This window comes from Urocitellus parryii, chromosome 1, assembly GCF_045843805.1.
Source record: "Urocitellus parryii isolate mUroPar1 chromosome 1, mUroPar1.hap1, whole genome shotgun sequence".
NCBI lineage: Eukaryota > Metazoa > Chordata > Mammalia > Rodentia > Sciuridae > Urocitellus > Urocitellus parryii.
The window spans coordinates 259,780,274-259,796,247 of NC_135531.1; the positions used below are offsets into that span (position 1 = coordinate 259,780,274).

The 15,974-nt window shown below is 32.2% G+C and overlaps 1 protein-coding gene across 1 annotated transcript in view; it reads right to left on the minus strand.

Annotated features, from left to right (window-relative positions):
• The window catches only part of Erbb4 (erb-b2 receptor tyrosine kinase 4), a 1,044,475-nt gene that overhangs the window by 299,762 nt on the left and 728,739 nt on the right, over nucleotides 1-15,974 (minus strand). Inside the window, exons 6-7 of the mRNA XM_077799365.1 lie at nucleotides 2,830-2,948; nucleotides 39-180 (exon numbers count right to left, since the gene is read on the minus strand). Coding sequence (XP_077655491.1) covers nucleotides 39-180; nucleotides 2,830-2,948 — 261 coding nt within the window. The remainder of the gene's footprint in view (nucleotides 1-38; nucleotides 181-2,829; nucleotides 2,949-15,974) is intronic.

Genomic DNA, 15,974 nt, shown 5'->3' on the forward strand with positions numbered 1-15,974 from the left:
GCTCTAATTAATTGGAGTATTTTTATTGTATCACTTACGTGGGCACTTCTTGACACAGAATGCTCCATATGTGTACTTTGCATTGAAGTTGTGTTCCAATTGAAAAGTGGTTGGATTGTAGACAAAGGTTTGGGGACATTGAGTCACACATGCCCCACTGTCATTGAAGTTCATGCAGGCCTGCAACAGCAAATATAATTTTCATTTATAAATAACTCTCACGATACATACTAATGAAACACTGTGGTGATACTTTTATGAAAGTTGTGTTCATTACCTAGTATACATCAATTGTATAGATACTGCAAATTTTGATACTTTTAAACTCATTTATGCTTCTGAGTTCCCATTAAATTTTTTTCAAATGTCAGTGATATACCATCTATGGTTTCTAATGTTCAAATTGCTTAGTATTTAGCCACTGATTTTGAAACTCAGAAATGGTTTAGATTATTAAAATTAGCTGATCGTGAGGAATTATTGAAGTTCAGACGGATTCAAATCATTTATATTAAGTTTTAAGGTCAATTGAATCTCCAATTCTATGTTGTTTTTTGTTTTGTTTTTTTGGTTTTTATTTTTTTTTATTTTGTGTGTGTGTGTGTGTGTGTGTTTGAGCTTTCATATAGACTTCAGTGCTTTAAGTGGAATGTTAAACATAAACATCACCGTTGAATAGTGAAGAAATGTGATGGATGTTTAAAGTGGACTTAAGGAAAAGGTTCTGGCAGGTGACTAGCCACAGGTAAATTTAAGGTATATAATTAATCTGTAAATAAATAAGATGAGGCCATTTCTTGTATGGCATTTTTCAAAATGCCACACAATTTAGTAAAGCTACCCCTTCAAATAAGACAGTTCCTCTCTGCTGACACAGATTTGTCTTGAGAACTCAATTCATTAGTACTTTCAAGCTAATTTGAGAAGAACTAAGAATCATTTTACCACCTGAGAATTAGGTATTTGGTAGCAAATAAAAACATATGTATAAGTACACATAAGCATGTGATTAACAAAAGTATGGATGAGCTAATTCTCTTAATTAAGAAATTAAGCTTTCATAGGCATAATTCAAGACTTGGAAGGCAAGCTAATGTGAACTCAAGTTCTGTTTTACATTTCATCATAAATTGTCATATGGTTATTAATAAGCATTAATTTATTCTGTTTCCTCAAAACATTTGCTTCATCAATTGTTGTTTTAGTGAGCACTTTATCACAAACATGACAATTCCCTGATGAAGGTCTACTAGATGCATAATCAGAATGAGACTCACTGATGATACATTATTCACTGAGATGACACTTTCTAGGAAGAATCTATTAAAAACCAATCTAGAAAACTCAGTAAGTTTTAATTTATGGTTATGAAACTTCATGTGTCCTTATAATTGCTTTACTAACATATTTTATGCAATCTTATGCATTAGATTGCTTGGCAACAAAGAACATAAGCCAGAGAAATAAAAAAAAAATTACCTTTCAGACAACAAACAAGCATATTGTAACTTATACCAGGGCCTCAGTCTGGTATTCATGAGCATTCTGTAACAAATGCCAGAATGTAATTACTGGGCCATTCCAAAAAAGTAATGAAATGAGGATTTTGAACGTCACTTGATCTGCTTGTCATGATAATGAAACAATAAAAAAAAGAGGTGATTTCAAACTTCTGAGAGTTTTTATTATTGTTTATTATAGTTACTGTTTTTTAATTATTAAAGCAACACTTTCAGGGTTCAGTGTCTTCAAAGATCAATCTTCCAAGCTCATTTGTCTGTATTGGTGATGGACAAGAAAAAGTTCTCAGTTTAGGAACTGCTGATCTTCTACCTCAGATTTTTAGCATTTTGATTTCCTTTTTATCTGCCTCCCTATATATTTCTGCAATAAATATTTTTTTATTTCACTATACAATTAGAATAGATAAGTTCAATTTCTTCTAATAGTTTTTAAAAACTAAGAAATTACTATGTATAAGATTTTTAATTTTTATTTTGCTTATTGAAATTAAGCATCAACTTTTCTAAATGCTCAATTCTAGAATATATGTTCATGTGTTAGATATTTAAGAAGCAGAATAAAGAAAACAAGTTTTTTTTGCATTCACTTTCAACAGTAAATGTGACTTGCTATTTTTATAACTTTTAGCTTAAAAACAATACTAGGGTTCTGGTGTATAAAACTGAGTTAAATAATGCTCTCAGAATTGCTCATATGTATTCCAAAGAACAAAAAAGTACTATATCAAGGATATGTTATCAAAATGTAATTAAAGTGTCCCTAACAAGTTGCAAATGCAGCTAAAATATAAATCATAAAATTAGCATATTGGTTGTTTTAATGTGCATTTGTAAATCTTAAATTTTGAATAACATGAACCTGTAAAGAATAGGAACAGGAAAAATACTTAAACTCATAAATTTATCTGCTATAATCATGAAATTTATGGTAAAAATACAAAATGCAATTGCCCTCCCTGGTGGTACTTAAATATGCAATGATATGGACAAGCAACCTCTGTATTTTTGGAAAGGATATTATTAGATGCTAAGAAAGATACCTCAACATATTCTCCAATAAACCTCACTTTTAACATCAATTGTGTCCAAAATGCAGAAGTAATTCAGTGGAACAGAATAATTCCAGTTAATCAATAGCCAGCTCAGTAAGAACATGATTTCTAGGAAGAGGCCCTTAAGGGTCTTGCTTAATCTTAAAATGGCAAAACTTGATGTTAAATAATCACATGGGAGAAATTCAATATGGCTGAGGCAAAGAAAGAGCAAAGGAGAGGAAAAGAGGAATAAGGAGAACTCCCAGACATACAAAGCAGTCTGTATCCTTAGGTCCTGCGCAGCCTCCAGCACATTCTCTATGGCAGCAGTCACTGACATAAGGTCCATAGCACCTGCCATCACATTGTTCTGCACACACCGTCCTTGTCACTGCAGAAGACAGAAATGGGGTCTCTATCAGAGTCAGCCACCAACGAAAACTCCTAAAGTTATGTGCAACCACTGAGAAAAGCTAAGTTCTGAAGTAACAATTTACTAAACCCAACCCTGACTCAATTCGGCAAACATTTAATGAGCAAAGTTGTCATTTAGATCAAAATTACTAAAAACAAACGAACAACAAAAAACCTCCAAAATTATATGTGCATTTATTTTTATATTCTTTCTTGTTTCAGAGAATATTTATAGTGCTGTATAAAAATCATTCAGGTTGGGAAAGATAGAGTCAGCAATGAAATTACTTCACACAATGTATATGGTAAGGCCCTGTGAGAAAAGGTGGTTCCAAAATTGAATTTAAGACTTTTAATAGTTAATGAGGAAAAGGAAACATTTTCTTTATTCACAATATATTTTACATGAGGAAAACCAAAGAAGGAAGGTAAGAAGAAGGAAGAGGTGGTGAGAGGAAGGGAACACATAACTTTCACTGGTCTTTTCTTATCCTTCTGTCCAAGCTGTCAGCATCATATCATAGTATACTTTAGTATAAGAAAGGCTATGGACAGTGAGTCAGAATTATAGTAACAAGGGACACAATTATTTTTAGCTCAGTTATTCCACTGAGATTTTAAAGTATTTTTCAAGTACGAATTTTACAGGATATGGGATAGCATATCATTTCCATATTTCTTTCAACTTTTGTGACTAGTTTTTCTAAGCTTCTTTCACTGCTACTTTACAAAGACTCTGCCTCTTAAACATTAGTATTCCCCAGATATGGTTTTGACAATTTTCTGTGGGCTACCGGCTCATTCCTGGCCAAAATCATTCAACCCAAGTTGTACGACTTCGAGATCCAAAATGGATTCTCTGCGGAGATACTTCTTATCATAAGTTCATAGGAGATTTTGAAAATAAATATTTGGATCTAGATTTGTGAGTTTGTATCTTGTATTTAGAAATTGAGGTACATTAAATTCTGAAATAAGTGATTTCTTCTATAAATGTTCTAGCATACAATTCTACATAATAAAACAGCTTGGCCTATTAATCCACCTTTTAAAAAGTCGCACCTTCTCGGTGAAATCTACTCCTATTTAATGCAGAAGCTTCCCCAAACAACTGTCTCCTGGAGACTTTCCTCTTCTTTCTACTCCTTCTCTTGTCCAGTCTTAGTCATGTTGTTTTTTTTTTCTTTTTCCTTCATTCCTTCATGCCTTCCTTCCTTCTTCCTTTTTCACTTCCTCCTATATTTTTGTTACAGCATCCATCACCATCTAACATGTGTTCCAAATTATTTATTACATTAATTTTATGGTGTATTCCAACATCTAGAATTATACCTGGCATTCATGTAATTTTATTTATATTTTATGTATACATTATATATGTGTGTGTGTATATACACATTATAAACACACAAATTACATGTATGCATTAATATTCATAGTCATATGTTGTACTTACATTGCTGTCTTTTAACCAAGTGGTGTATTTATTTAGGTGTACTAATTATTAATACATACTATATAAAGCAAATGATTTGCATAGTTTTTTAAAGAGTACATTAAAACATAGTATTTTCTCTTCCAGATGAAATAAAGTCCTTTTGATATATCAAGAGTCACTAACTAAAATAGAATATATGTGATAAATAAACAAATTATACATTTGAAATAAGTCTCATCACAGGATAGTCTATTAATTTGATTATAGTTTTCAGGCATTAATCAGCTGGAAAATAATAGCATGGAATTGAATCAACAATCATATCCCATAAGTCACATCACATTTTAATTTTAGATGTATATATCTAAGTGTTGATTTCTATTTTTAACTCTATCACCCTTTAAAGTAGTACACAAAATGTTTCAATTTCCCTTCATTTGTTTACTCTGAAGTTCTCTGACATAATAGGAAAGTAATATAGAAAATATTTAAATAAATAAGATAATTAATTTAAATTTTATTTTTAAATTATTGATTAAATGTTCATATTAAAATCATTTTTTGTCATGGGACATTATTTAAACATGGAAATTGGATGTTATGATTATAATAGCACAATCTTAGACTCAATAACAGGTATTATACTTTATACCTTCTAAAACTTGTATTTTAAAAGATTTAATCATATGTAATGTTAGATATTTTGAAATAGCAATTTCAGCCATAAGGTACTCAAATATTTCATTCATATCTAGGACATCTTGATATTCACATTCCATTCCACTTCAGCAACATGCAAAAATCATCTAAGTCATTATCCAAAGGCAAATATATTTTTAAATTTATTTTAAGATATTAAAAGGAAATTTTGGGATTTTTCTCAAAAAACAGTCTATAGTTGAGTTTTTAAACATTACATTGTATTCAATATTAAAAATAATACTCTTTAATTCCAAATAAAAATTTTCAAAAAACATATTTGGAAGTGTTGATGAATAAGTAAGCAAAAGAACAAAATGATAAACTTAATTTATAAATAGTGATGAGACAAAGTTTGTAAACATCTTTTTACATTGTTTTATGGGACTTATTTTAGAAATAAAACATTCGCCTTGCACACATCCAACTTGTGAGCAGGGCAAAGGGCACGACATTATAAAGTAAATCCATTTACCAGAATTTGGTGATTAATAAACATCATTCACTTAATACAGAAAAACTCATCAATCTGTACTCAAAGTTTTTTGATGAGAGAGACACAAAACAAAATACAGGTCCTGAAATCAATGAGATAACTCAGCCTCCATAGGAACATTAACATATAATTGCTTTAGCTTTTATTAATTTCCATCCTTGCTGGGATATTTCAATGGAAATGTTTTCGCTGTGTTTGGTATGCTTTCTAAATTGCTTCACTGGGTGCATTAAAATATTTGGGTCAAGTTTTAACTAGCTTATTCATTGCTGGTATACTGCTATGCAGTTAATATAAAAAGTAAAACCTCAGAAGTTAAACTTATATTTGGGTCAATAAACTTGAAATTGGCAATGGGAATTCATTCAAAATATCCATGACAATCATATGACAAATTTAAAGAACCAAGTATTCCATGGTAAAGCAATATTGCTGAGAGACTATCACCTCTAAAAACTATAGTATTTGTTAGTAGCATTATCTTACCAGTACCTCACTAATGAAAGCAAAAGTTTAATTACTTCCCTGAACACAATGATATCCAACGTTTTTATTAAGTTACTCCTTTAGAAAAATATTTATCTTATATGAAGAGCATCAATTTGCAAATTAAATATTTGTTGTTGCTTTCTTTAATTTTTTTTTGTTTTCATTAGTTATATATGACATTAGAATACATTTATGCACTTTGATATATCATACATAGATGGGATATAATTTTTTATTTTTCTGAGTGTACATGTTGCAGAATCATATTGGTCATGTAGTCACTTATATATACATACAGTGATAATGTCTGTTCCATTCTACTATCTTTCTATTACCATATCCCCTCCCCTCCCATCATTTCCCTCTATTTTTATCAGTAGCCAAAAGGACATTACAGTGAAAAGCTGAAAGGTCTATTTGCTCATTAACAGGGAGAGCCTTTATAAACGTTTGCTCCCCATATTTTTGCATTTGACCACTTTCCTCCTTCTTCCCTGTCTCCTTCCTCCTTCCTTTCCTTCCTTCATTGCCTTGAAATAGTTTTAAATAGTACACTGTAGTTACATGTAAGCTTGAGATTCATTGTGGTGTCCTCACATATGGATAGAGAGTAATTTGGACAATTTTGTTGTTCAGTTCTTTCCCCTGCCTGCTCCTCTTCCCTCCCTCTGCATCATACCCTTCCTGTATTCTACGGGTCTCCCTTCTGTTTTCATGAGATAACCTTTATATTCCTGATTTTTTCCTCTCTCTCTAGATTCCATATATGAGATCAAATACTCCACCTTTGGCTTTCTGAGTGTGGCTTTGGATTGGCTTCACTTCGTCCACCCTGTTCTTCTAAACTGGTTTGCATATTATATCATGTCATGGGATCTTTCAAACTTGAATATAAAAATTCTTATATAAATAAAAAAAAATCAATTCAATTAGCATCAGTGGGGCCCATAATTATCTATTTGTCATAAGCTCCAAAGGAATGTCACTGCTTGCTGTTCCACAAGCTCCATTTAAGTAGTATTTTATTTTTTTCCAAATACATTGACTTGAGAATCACTTAATTCCTAATAAATGAAATTAGCCAGCAATGTACTAAGAGTTTTTTCCAGTTTTAATAAGTTGCATAGGTGATTCCAATGCACAGTCTAGAGTTGAGAAACATTATTCTGTCCAGTCAAATTGAGAAAAATCTCTTAAGTCATTTACACCATTTGATTGACAGATTAATTATTCTTTGTCTGAAACTTAATCATAATGACCTCTTGCTTTCATCTCCTATTTGTGTTCTTAAGTGCTCTATCACTAATAAGAAATCAAACAAAAATTGATAAGCAAAGAGATAATAAAATTTGGAAGGAAAATGACCTAGATTTGGGACAGAAACATGGCATGGCTCGTTCTGAAGGCAGAAGTGTCAGAAAAATGGAACATATCATTATTAGCATCTCAGGCAGCAGCTGTATGCACATTAAGTATCATGAGGCAACCCCTAATTTCATTGCAAAACATTTTAAAGCACACTTATTTCATTTTTCTTTCATTTTTATCACAGTTAGTACTAATAACTCATATCTATGATGCCTATATTATTTAAATTTTTATGGACAAAATTTTGAAAAACCATGCCCAGAAAACACAATATATTAATTAGTATTTCAACTTTAAAACATAATATATTAATTAGTATTTCACTTTAAAAGGAGTGTTTTTGAGGTTATAGTATTTTCAGCTACATACCTGGGAGTTTGAATAAGAAGAAAAATGCTTGGGTTAAACAAAGGTGATTTTGGTTGGATGTGAAGAAGAATTTATCGACTATTAGAGTGATAAAAACACTGTAATGAGCTACTGAATGGGTTTCTTGAGTGTTTATTTGTCAGTATTTTAAAGGAAATCTCTCCTGCATGCTTTAGACATCCACTTAATTAAAGGCGGGGGGCATGATGAAATGTTCTCTAGAGGTACCTTTTAGCTTTAGAGTCCAATATTTATTCCTATGAATGGTGAAATGGTTCCTAAAAAAATGAGCAGACTGGGTCACGTAGCACACTTTCAGAAGCTGCCATGACAAGGGTGTACTTGGAGAGAAACAAATAAAACTCACAGACCATCCAAGAACAGGCATAACTCCCCCAGAGCAGGCTGAGAGGTGTGGAAAATCAGGTTTAATGAAACTCACACTAAAGTACACACTGCTTATTCATTCTCCCATAGGAGACTAGCTAGACACATCTGTATACCAAGGGTCAGGTGGACTTTAAGAATTAAATAGGGAGATACAAAATAAGGTGCCTGGCCTTCCTCCTGCATTCTGATTCAGCAAGTATACAGAAGGTGCCAGAAAATTTGTGTTTGTGTGTGTGTGTGTGTGTGTGTGTGTGTGTGTTAAAAACCCCAAGTTTCTTAGAGGGAGATTTTATAAGCAAATATTTTGAAATATCTGCTCAAAGACATTGTCTTCTTCCTCAGAAAAAGCTCCCCCAGAATAGGTAAAACATTTAGATGAAAAGTCAGAAATGGAGATGGGTGTTAAACTGGAATGCTCTTCCTTATTTCCCTAAGTTACAGACTAATTAAGTCAAAACATGTTGCCAGAGTAAAGCCTTATGATAAAATTGTGTCCTGGTATGGACAGGGAGGAAATTTTTTACTTTTAGGAATTTTCCATTATTTTGACCAACACATAAAGTCTAACATATTGAAGAGGCTCTCAGGTGATATGAGGTTATATATTTATATGTGTGTATGTGTGTGTGTGTGTGTGTGTGTGTAATTTTATGTATATGTACATATAAATTTTCATGTTTTTAATAGTTAAAGCAGACAAAGTAGAATTATGAAAAGGTATGAAGGTGTTTAGGTCTTCCAAACTCCCATTCTCATAACACAAAAGAAAATCTGATTTTCTTTCATTCCTAATTCCTAATTACACTGATGAAGCTATTGAAAATTAACTGACCAGTGTAAACCACAAGGTGCTCACGACCACAGGTAGTATTTAATCCTACAGGTAGTATTTAATCCTACATGCAATAACTGCTTAGTTCACCAGGAAAAATTAGCAAATACCTGATCATCCCTCGCTAAAACTTACATTCAGAGGCAGTTAATACAAGTTTGCCCAGATTTTGGCAGGTACTAATTAAGTTTGACCCTTTTCCCAGATAAATCCCTGGTGACCCCAAAGGCTATGCCATGATAATATTGTTAGTGGTGTCAAGGGGGAAAGGGGTCTTGTCTAATCCATTCTTCATCACCAGCTACTTTATCCATTTATTTAATGAAGTTTTATTTAACCTATTTTATTTATAAAGACAAGCTCAATGATTCATCAAGGGACTTTAAAGTTGATTTTAAATCAGACTCTTGGCCACGAGGGAAATTCTCCCTTATTAATAGGCTATGAGCATCACCAAACTTTGTAAGTCAGTATTCAAAGAAAAAACAATATTGCTCAATTACATCAACTAAAAATAATATTCTTAAGAGTGAGTATGAGCTAGTTTATATATGCCTTATAGGATCATAGATACAAATGTTAAGACTATGATGGAAGGACATAAATCTGCATGAGAATTTTTTTTTTAAAATAGTATCTTTAAAAAGTAGCATCTTTTAAAAAAATAACATCTTTTTTAACATTATAGTTGAAAGCTGCACCTTCAGTCTGCTAGTAAATTACAGAATGGAGATAACATATTCAAAATTGAAATAATCTTATGATGGACTTGTCACACAGCAAGAAATGTAGAAAAATTGATATTAATCATTCAAAGTCACTTTGTCTTACAATGGATCACATCTCAACACCAGTCTTGATTGTAAAATGAAAAAAAATACTCTATCACTTTCACTTCTTCTAGTTATTTATCTGAAATACTAGTAGAGGAGAATGAAGATAATTTCTATTCTACTTAATATGCACCTAAATTTCCTACTAATATTGTGATGAAAATAATTACAGAATATTAATATTGAAAAGAAAGAGTCTCATATTGGGTGAAGAATGAATAAGTATCTCTTGAACCAATGAGCTATATCGTCTAAATTTTACATTCTATTGATGAGAAATCTGTTATTGTTATTTGCCTCTGATTAAATTCAAAATAACGTTCACATGTCTCTAAGAGATATCAGTACTCTTCAGGCATCCCAGGTAGTTTCCAGTTTTGATGAGGATTCAAAAATCGGACAAACTATTGGTGGGTGTAGAACTGATAGGAGTAATTGAAGATATTGCTAATGAGTGATTGTTATGAGTAAATAAAGAGTAATTTGTCCATCAAACCTGTGTATATAAATTCATCTGTGACCAAGCAGTTCTGTTTCTAGAAAGAAATCTGAATTATGGAAGAAGGGGCACTTGTGGACAGGTATTATTTTAAAATATCCAGTGGTCATAATTGAGGTTAGAACAATGCAACCCAAATGTCCACTAATCAGGAATTGGTTAAGCATAGCACAACCATAACTGGGGGAAATGCTGCAGCATATATAGAAATATGGTTGACCTCTGTATGCTGCAATGAAAGGATTTTAAAAATATGATGTATATAAAATAATAATAAGTTATAAAAGAATAAGTATTCTACTACAGTTTAAATCTGGAATGACCCTTGAAGGCTCATCTATCTAAGGCCTGGTCCACAGCTGGTGGTGCTGTTGGGAGGCAATAGGAATTGGGAGGTGGTTGGACAAAGTGGGTCACTGGGAATTAGCCCCTAAAGGGTATATCTGGTCCTGGTCCCTTCTCCTCTCTCTGTTGCTCTGCTTCCTCCCTGTCATGACCTCTGTCACCCATTTCTGTCATGTTTTGTTGTGCCTCACCTCCAGCCCAAAGTAATGGTGGTGCCAGCTGATCATGGACCAAAAGTTCCAAAACCATGAACCAAAATAAATCTTTCCTCCTTTAAGTTGTTTTTCTCATGTACTTTGTCACAGTGACAAATGTTTACTAACATGTAAATCCACTTTTGTAAATAAAAATCTCAGCACTTATATGTGCTTTTGTTTATACATATATGCTTGAAACACACACACACACACACACACACACACACACACACCAAACTTTTATTAACAAGTAATCACTTTAGGAGAAAAAACATAGGGCTGGAAAAATGTGCTCACTGATGGAGAGACATTGTTATATTTAATTCTATACTCTTGGTATCATGTAAATTTTTTAAAAATGGAAAAAATAACTGTAATGAAATAACCTGTGCATTTGGCAGAGAAGTTAATTATCCCAGTGTCACAGATGAAGAAGTTAACATTTAAAAATATTTAACTACACCATCCTGGGTCAAATAATAAGTTATTATCAAATTGGTTTAAAATTAGTGTCCTCGGACTGGGGTTATGGCTCAGGGTAGAGCACTTCCCTAGGACGGGTGAGGCCCTGGTTTCGAGCCTCAATACCACATACAAACAAACAAAAACAAATAAGTAAATTAAATAAAGGCTAAATTCTTTAAAAATATTAGTGTCCTGATTCGTATATAGCATCACTGTTTTGTGTACATTAATTTAGGAGACAGTGTCTTGCAGCAAAGACCAAATAAAAGGGTGGGGGGAGAAGTCAAGAAATCATTTTATATGCAACATGTTGCAAATAAAATAATCAAACACAGATCTGCTTTACATCTCTAAAAAATCTGTTCCAAAGTCAAATTAACTAATATGACTATGAGTGATTATAACAAATACTAAGATATTATTCAAATGTTCTTCACATTTGTGGTTTAAGTCATAGAAATAAGTTGATATACGGTGTTTTATAGAATCTTATATAGTAGTGGTTCTGACATACAAAATTTACAGAGGAGGAAAAAGAACAATAGCTAGGGCCAATTTTCAAGTCTATATCTAAATAACAGTTAAACAGTGATGCTATAAATGTATGTTTTAAATATATAAGGAAAAACATTTTCATAATAATGCTTTTGTCTTCATAGAACACATCTGGGATTATCTGGTCAAGAAGACAACCATGTCTGCCTACAAATTAAACGAAGCATCTTTGTAGTGTTTTTCAGGCTTTTAAACCACAATTGACACTACAAATAATGTAATGTACAACATGGCTCAGTATACATATGCATGATGAGAAGTTTTGAGGGATAATATTGACTCTAATTATGTGCAAAACATTTTAATATTGTCTTTTCTATTCTACCCCAATCTGGCCGATTTTATTCCAATCTATCTTATTTCAATAAAAATTTAATGTTTGTCATTGTCCATCTGTGAAGGGATTTTACAATCCACTAACGAGTTTCAACCAGCAGTGTGAAAGCATTGCTCAATTGCATGGACAAAGGTCAAATTAGGGAATTAGAAAAATCAGTCTGAGGGCTCCTTTTTTTATATGTGCAGCAAATTAACCTCCTAATGAATTCAGGAGCTTGGAGCCACTAGAGATGAAACTCCCCTTTTCTGAAGTTTCAGGATCACAGAGACCACAGAAAACATCGCACAGTAGTGTCTGACCCATGCCTTCCCTCCCGAATTTTGTCATTGGGACTACTCCCACGGGTTCATGCCTCTCATTCCCACCTCCAACACTGGAAATCTGGGGTATTTAACTCTGTACTTCTACAGAGTAGGTGTTAAACTTGGGGCTAATGTAAAACAACATTTATGATTTTCTTTGGCAAAATATTTATAGAAAATAATATATCAGTAGATATTAGTAAACAAGTTATGCATTATGAATGTATTGATAAAAGACATTACCATGTCTATGATCTGGACAAACATTTAGAAATCCTCAGAAATTATAGAATATCATGTGACAATAAAGAGGGTGTGATTTATTTGTTGATCCTCTCCTTCTTAAAATTCTGAAATCACATACACATTACACATTTTTAGGAAGTATAAATAACCACAGATAAATTACAGACAAATCATTCATTCTCTTACCACAGCAACAAATTTGGGGATCCCCGTGTCCACAGCAGTATAACAGGCAAGAGATCACAAAAGTAACCCAAATGAACTCAGTCTTTAATGGGAATTTTCAAGTCCCACAAAGGGGACACATCTCTATACCCTGGAATGCTCTCATCCCCCTTAAGACTCTTTCTCACCCTCTGCAACTTGCCCCTCCAACCTGGCTCCCAGGATGCTCTATAGAAATTATTTATGAGGATTGAAGGAGATGATACATATGAAGCTGTTAGCTGAAATCCAGAACAATTTATTAGGTGATAGGCAGCACCATTGATGACTATAGGAAATAATCTGGAGATGACTCCAATTCTGACTTTACATAAGAACTGTGCTGAATCAAACAAATTACTTGACCTCTCTGTTTCTTCAGGTGTAAAAATTAACAACTGTACTTACTTTATGAAGCTGTTTTAAAGAACATATTATTATTAGAAATTATTAAGTTTGGAATAATGCCTGTGTAAATATTGCTGTTGGTATAGTCAAGTAATGAATGTTAATTATATTGCTTTATAACTTGGTGTTTTTCAACAAAATATTATATCACTAATATTTTGTTAAAGAAGTATTAATATGCTTCTTTTACAAGATGTTTCAAGGCTCTAAATTACACTATTATATGAGAGAAGCATGGTGGCACACGCCTCTAATCCCATCAGTGTGGGAGGTTGAGGCAGGAGGATTGTAAATTCAAAGCCAACCTCAGCAAATTAATGAGGCCCTAAGCAAATCAGTGAGAACCTGTCTCTAAATAGAATATATAAAAGGGCTGGGTATGTGGCTCAGTGGTACAGCTACCCTGCATTCAATTCCCGGAATCCCCCCCAAAAAATTTAATAATAATAATGATAATAAATTATACTACTATGTGATATCCTCTAACTTAACCCACTTTCTAAAATGTTTATATTATTTGCATTTGCTATTACTATATACACTGCTATAATATATAATATTTAACATACATCTTGTGTAGTATGTATTAAAATAAATTCCCTAGTCTTAGGAAATTTATATTTCAAATCTTTTGACCATAAATAATCAATTAGTCAATACAATGATGCCTACTATCTATAATCCACCAAGAGCAATTGAGATTATTCCTGTTCTCATATTGTCATTCAAACTAGGAATTACTGAACATGTTTAGTTTGTAAAAATTGTATGTTTTTTATTATAAGGCAAAGCATTGATTTATGTCTGAATTAATATCTCAAATATCACTGAAGTATTTTTAAAATACAAACTACTATTGTAGTTAAAGTGACCTTTTCTTTCTTCTTTATGTCTTTTATGTCAGGTTTAAGAAGACTTTCATCATTCTACAGATAAATTAAAGACAAATTATTCATTCTCTTACCACGTACCTGTATGTTTTCCTACTACAATCAGTTATTTTGTATTTTTTAAGCTGTTAGTCCACACTCCATGTATAATCTGTAGGCTATTTCATGCCTTTCAAATTTAATCTACTATCGTTTTTTGTTTTATGTCAGGGATCTAACTTCATTTTAATCCATACATTTGACATTTGCTCCAGCATTATTAATTGATTAATCTATGCTTTTGAGTATGTTTTAAATATGCCAACCTTACAAAAAAGTAAGTTTCTTTGCAAATTTTAGCTTTCAACTTGGACTTCCTGTTAGATTCTGTTGAGCAGTTTCATGCTGAAACCCATACACAGTGTTTCAATAATTACTACCTTCAATGTTTTAATACCTGGTGCAGAAAATCCTTTCACATAGTTTCTTTTCTTTTCTTTTTTTTTTCTAAATGCTTGCCTCTTTAATTAAATTTCATTTTTCAGAGATACTTTAAACTATTTTTTTTAGTTAAAATGAAACCATTCAAAATTACTTTGATACGGTTAAAAGTATAGCTTAATTTTATAAAAGCCTTTTCATAGTATACATTATCCACCATAGTATATAATTCTTCACTCACTTAAGTTTGCTGTTCTGTTGTGAAATACAGTTGTAACATCAGAGTCTGTCTTTCTTTCTATCCCTTCCTCTCATCCATGTTCTACTCAATGAAATTATGTATATTTTTCCCCTCACTTTAGAGAATAATAATTGCCTTGGTTAACAAGCATTCAAGCTCAAGAAATAGTGAAATCAGATGAAACCTGTGATCACAATGCTCTATCAGATCTATTGTAACAAAATTCATGAGCAAAATGACTTCAGAGAAACCTCAAATAACTGTCTCCAATGAGGTAGCAATATGCAAAAATAAATTTTTAACAAAATATCTAGGTTTATTATTTATAAACTAACATAATATAAGGACTATTTCTTTTGCAAATGCCCATGGTAATGGAGAGAAGCAGCCATGATAATATTATGAATTTTAAAATAATATTTAAATTTATATTGGTCTAAGATATAGAATATTAAAATATCCTATTTAGAAATGCACAATTATTGTAATTGTCCAAATGTGACTTGACCCTGGTGTGGCCCTGTATCAAGTCACCCCTTCTTAGCCTCTTTTGTCTCTGTGCTGCTTACTTGATTCATCCTCCAACCAAACCAACCAATTTGAAATAGAAGATATACGCCTCATATTAATGCTAAGCAGAATAGATATGTTCACTAGATTGCCAGATCCCCCCAGCCATTGGGGGTGGTATGCAAGTGTGTGCATTCACAAGAATCAAATCTTACACTTCTTTCCATTTCTGCAGCAAATGCTGAATTTTGCTTATCAGAGGCATGTCACATATAGAAATTAAAATGAAAAATTTTCTTTGATAGTCAAAGATATTTACTCTAACAGCCAATAATTTTGTTGCAAAGATATAAACAATTATGGATAAATTTCATCACTACTATATCACTATCAGAATAACAAAATCCTTATAATGGTAGCACTTCCAGATACTTCTGTCCTTCTTAAGGTGCTCTTAGTAATCTAAT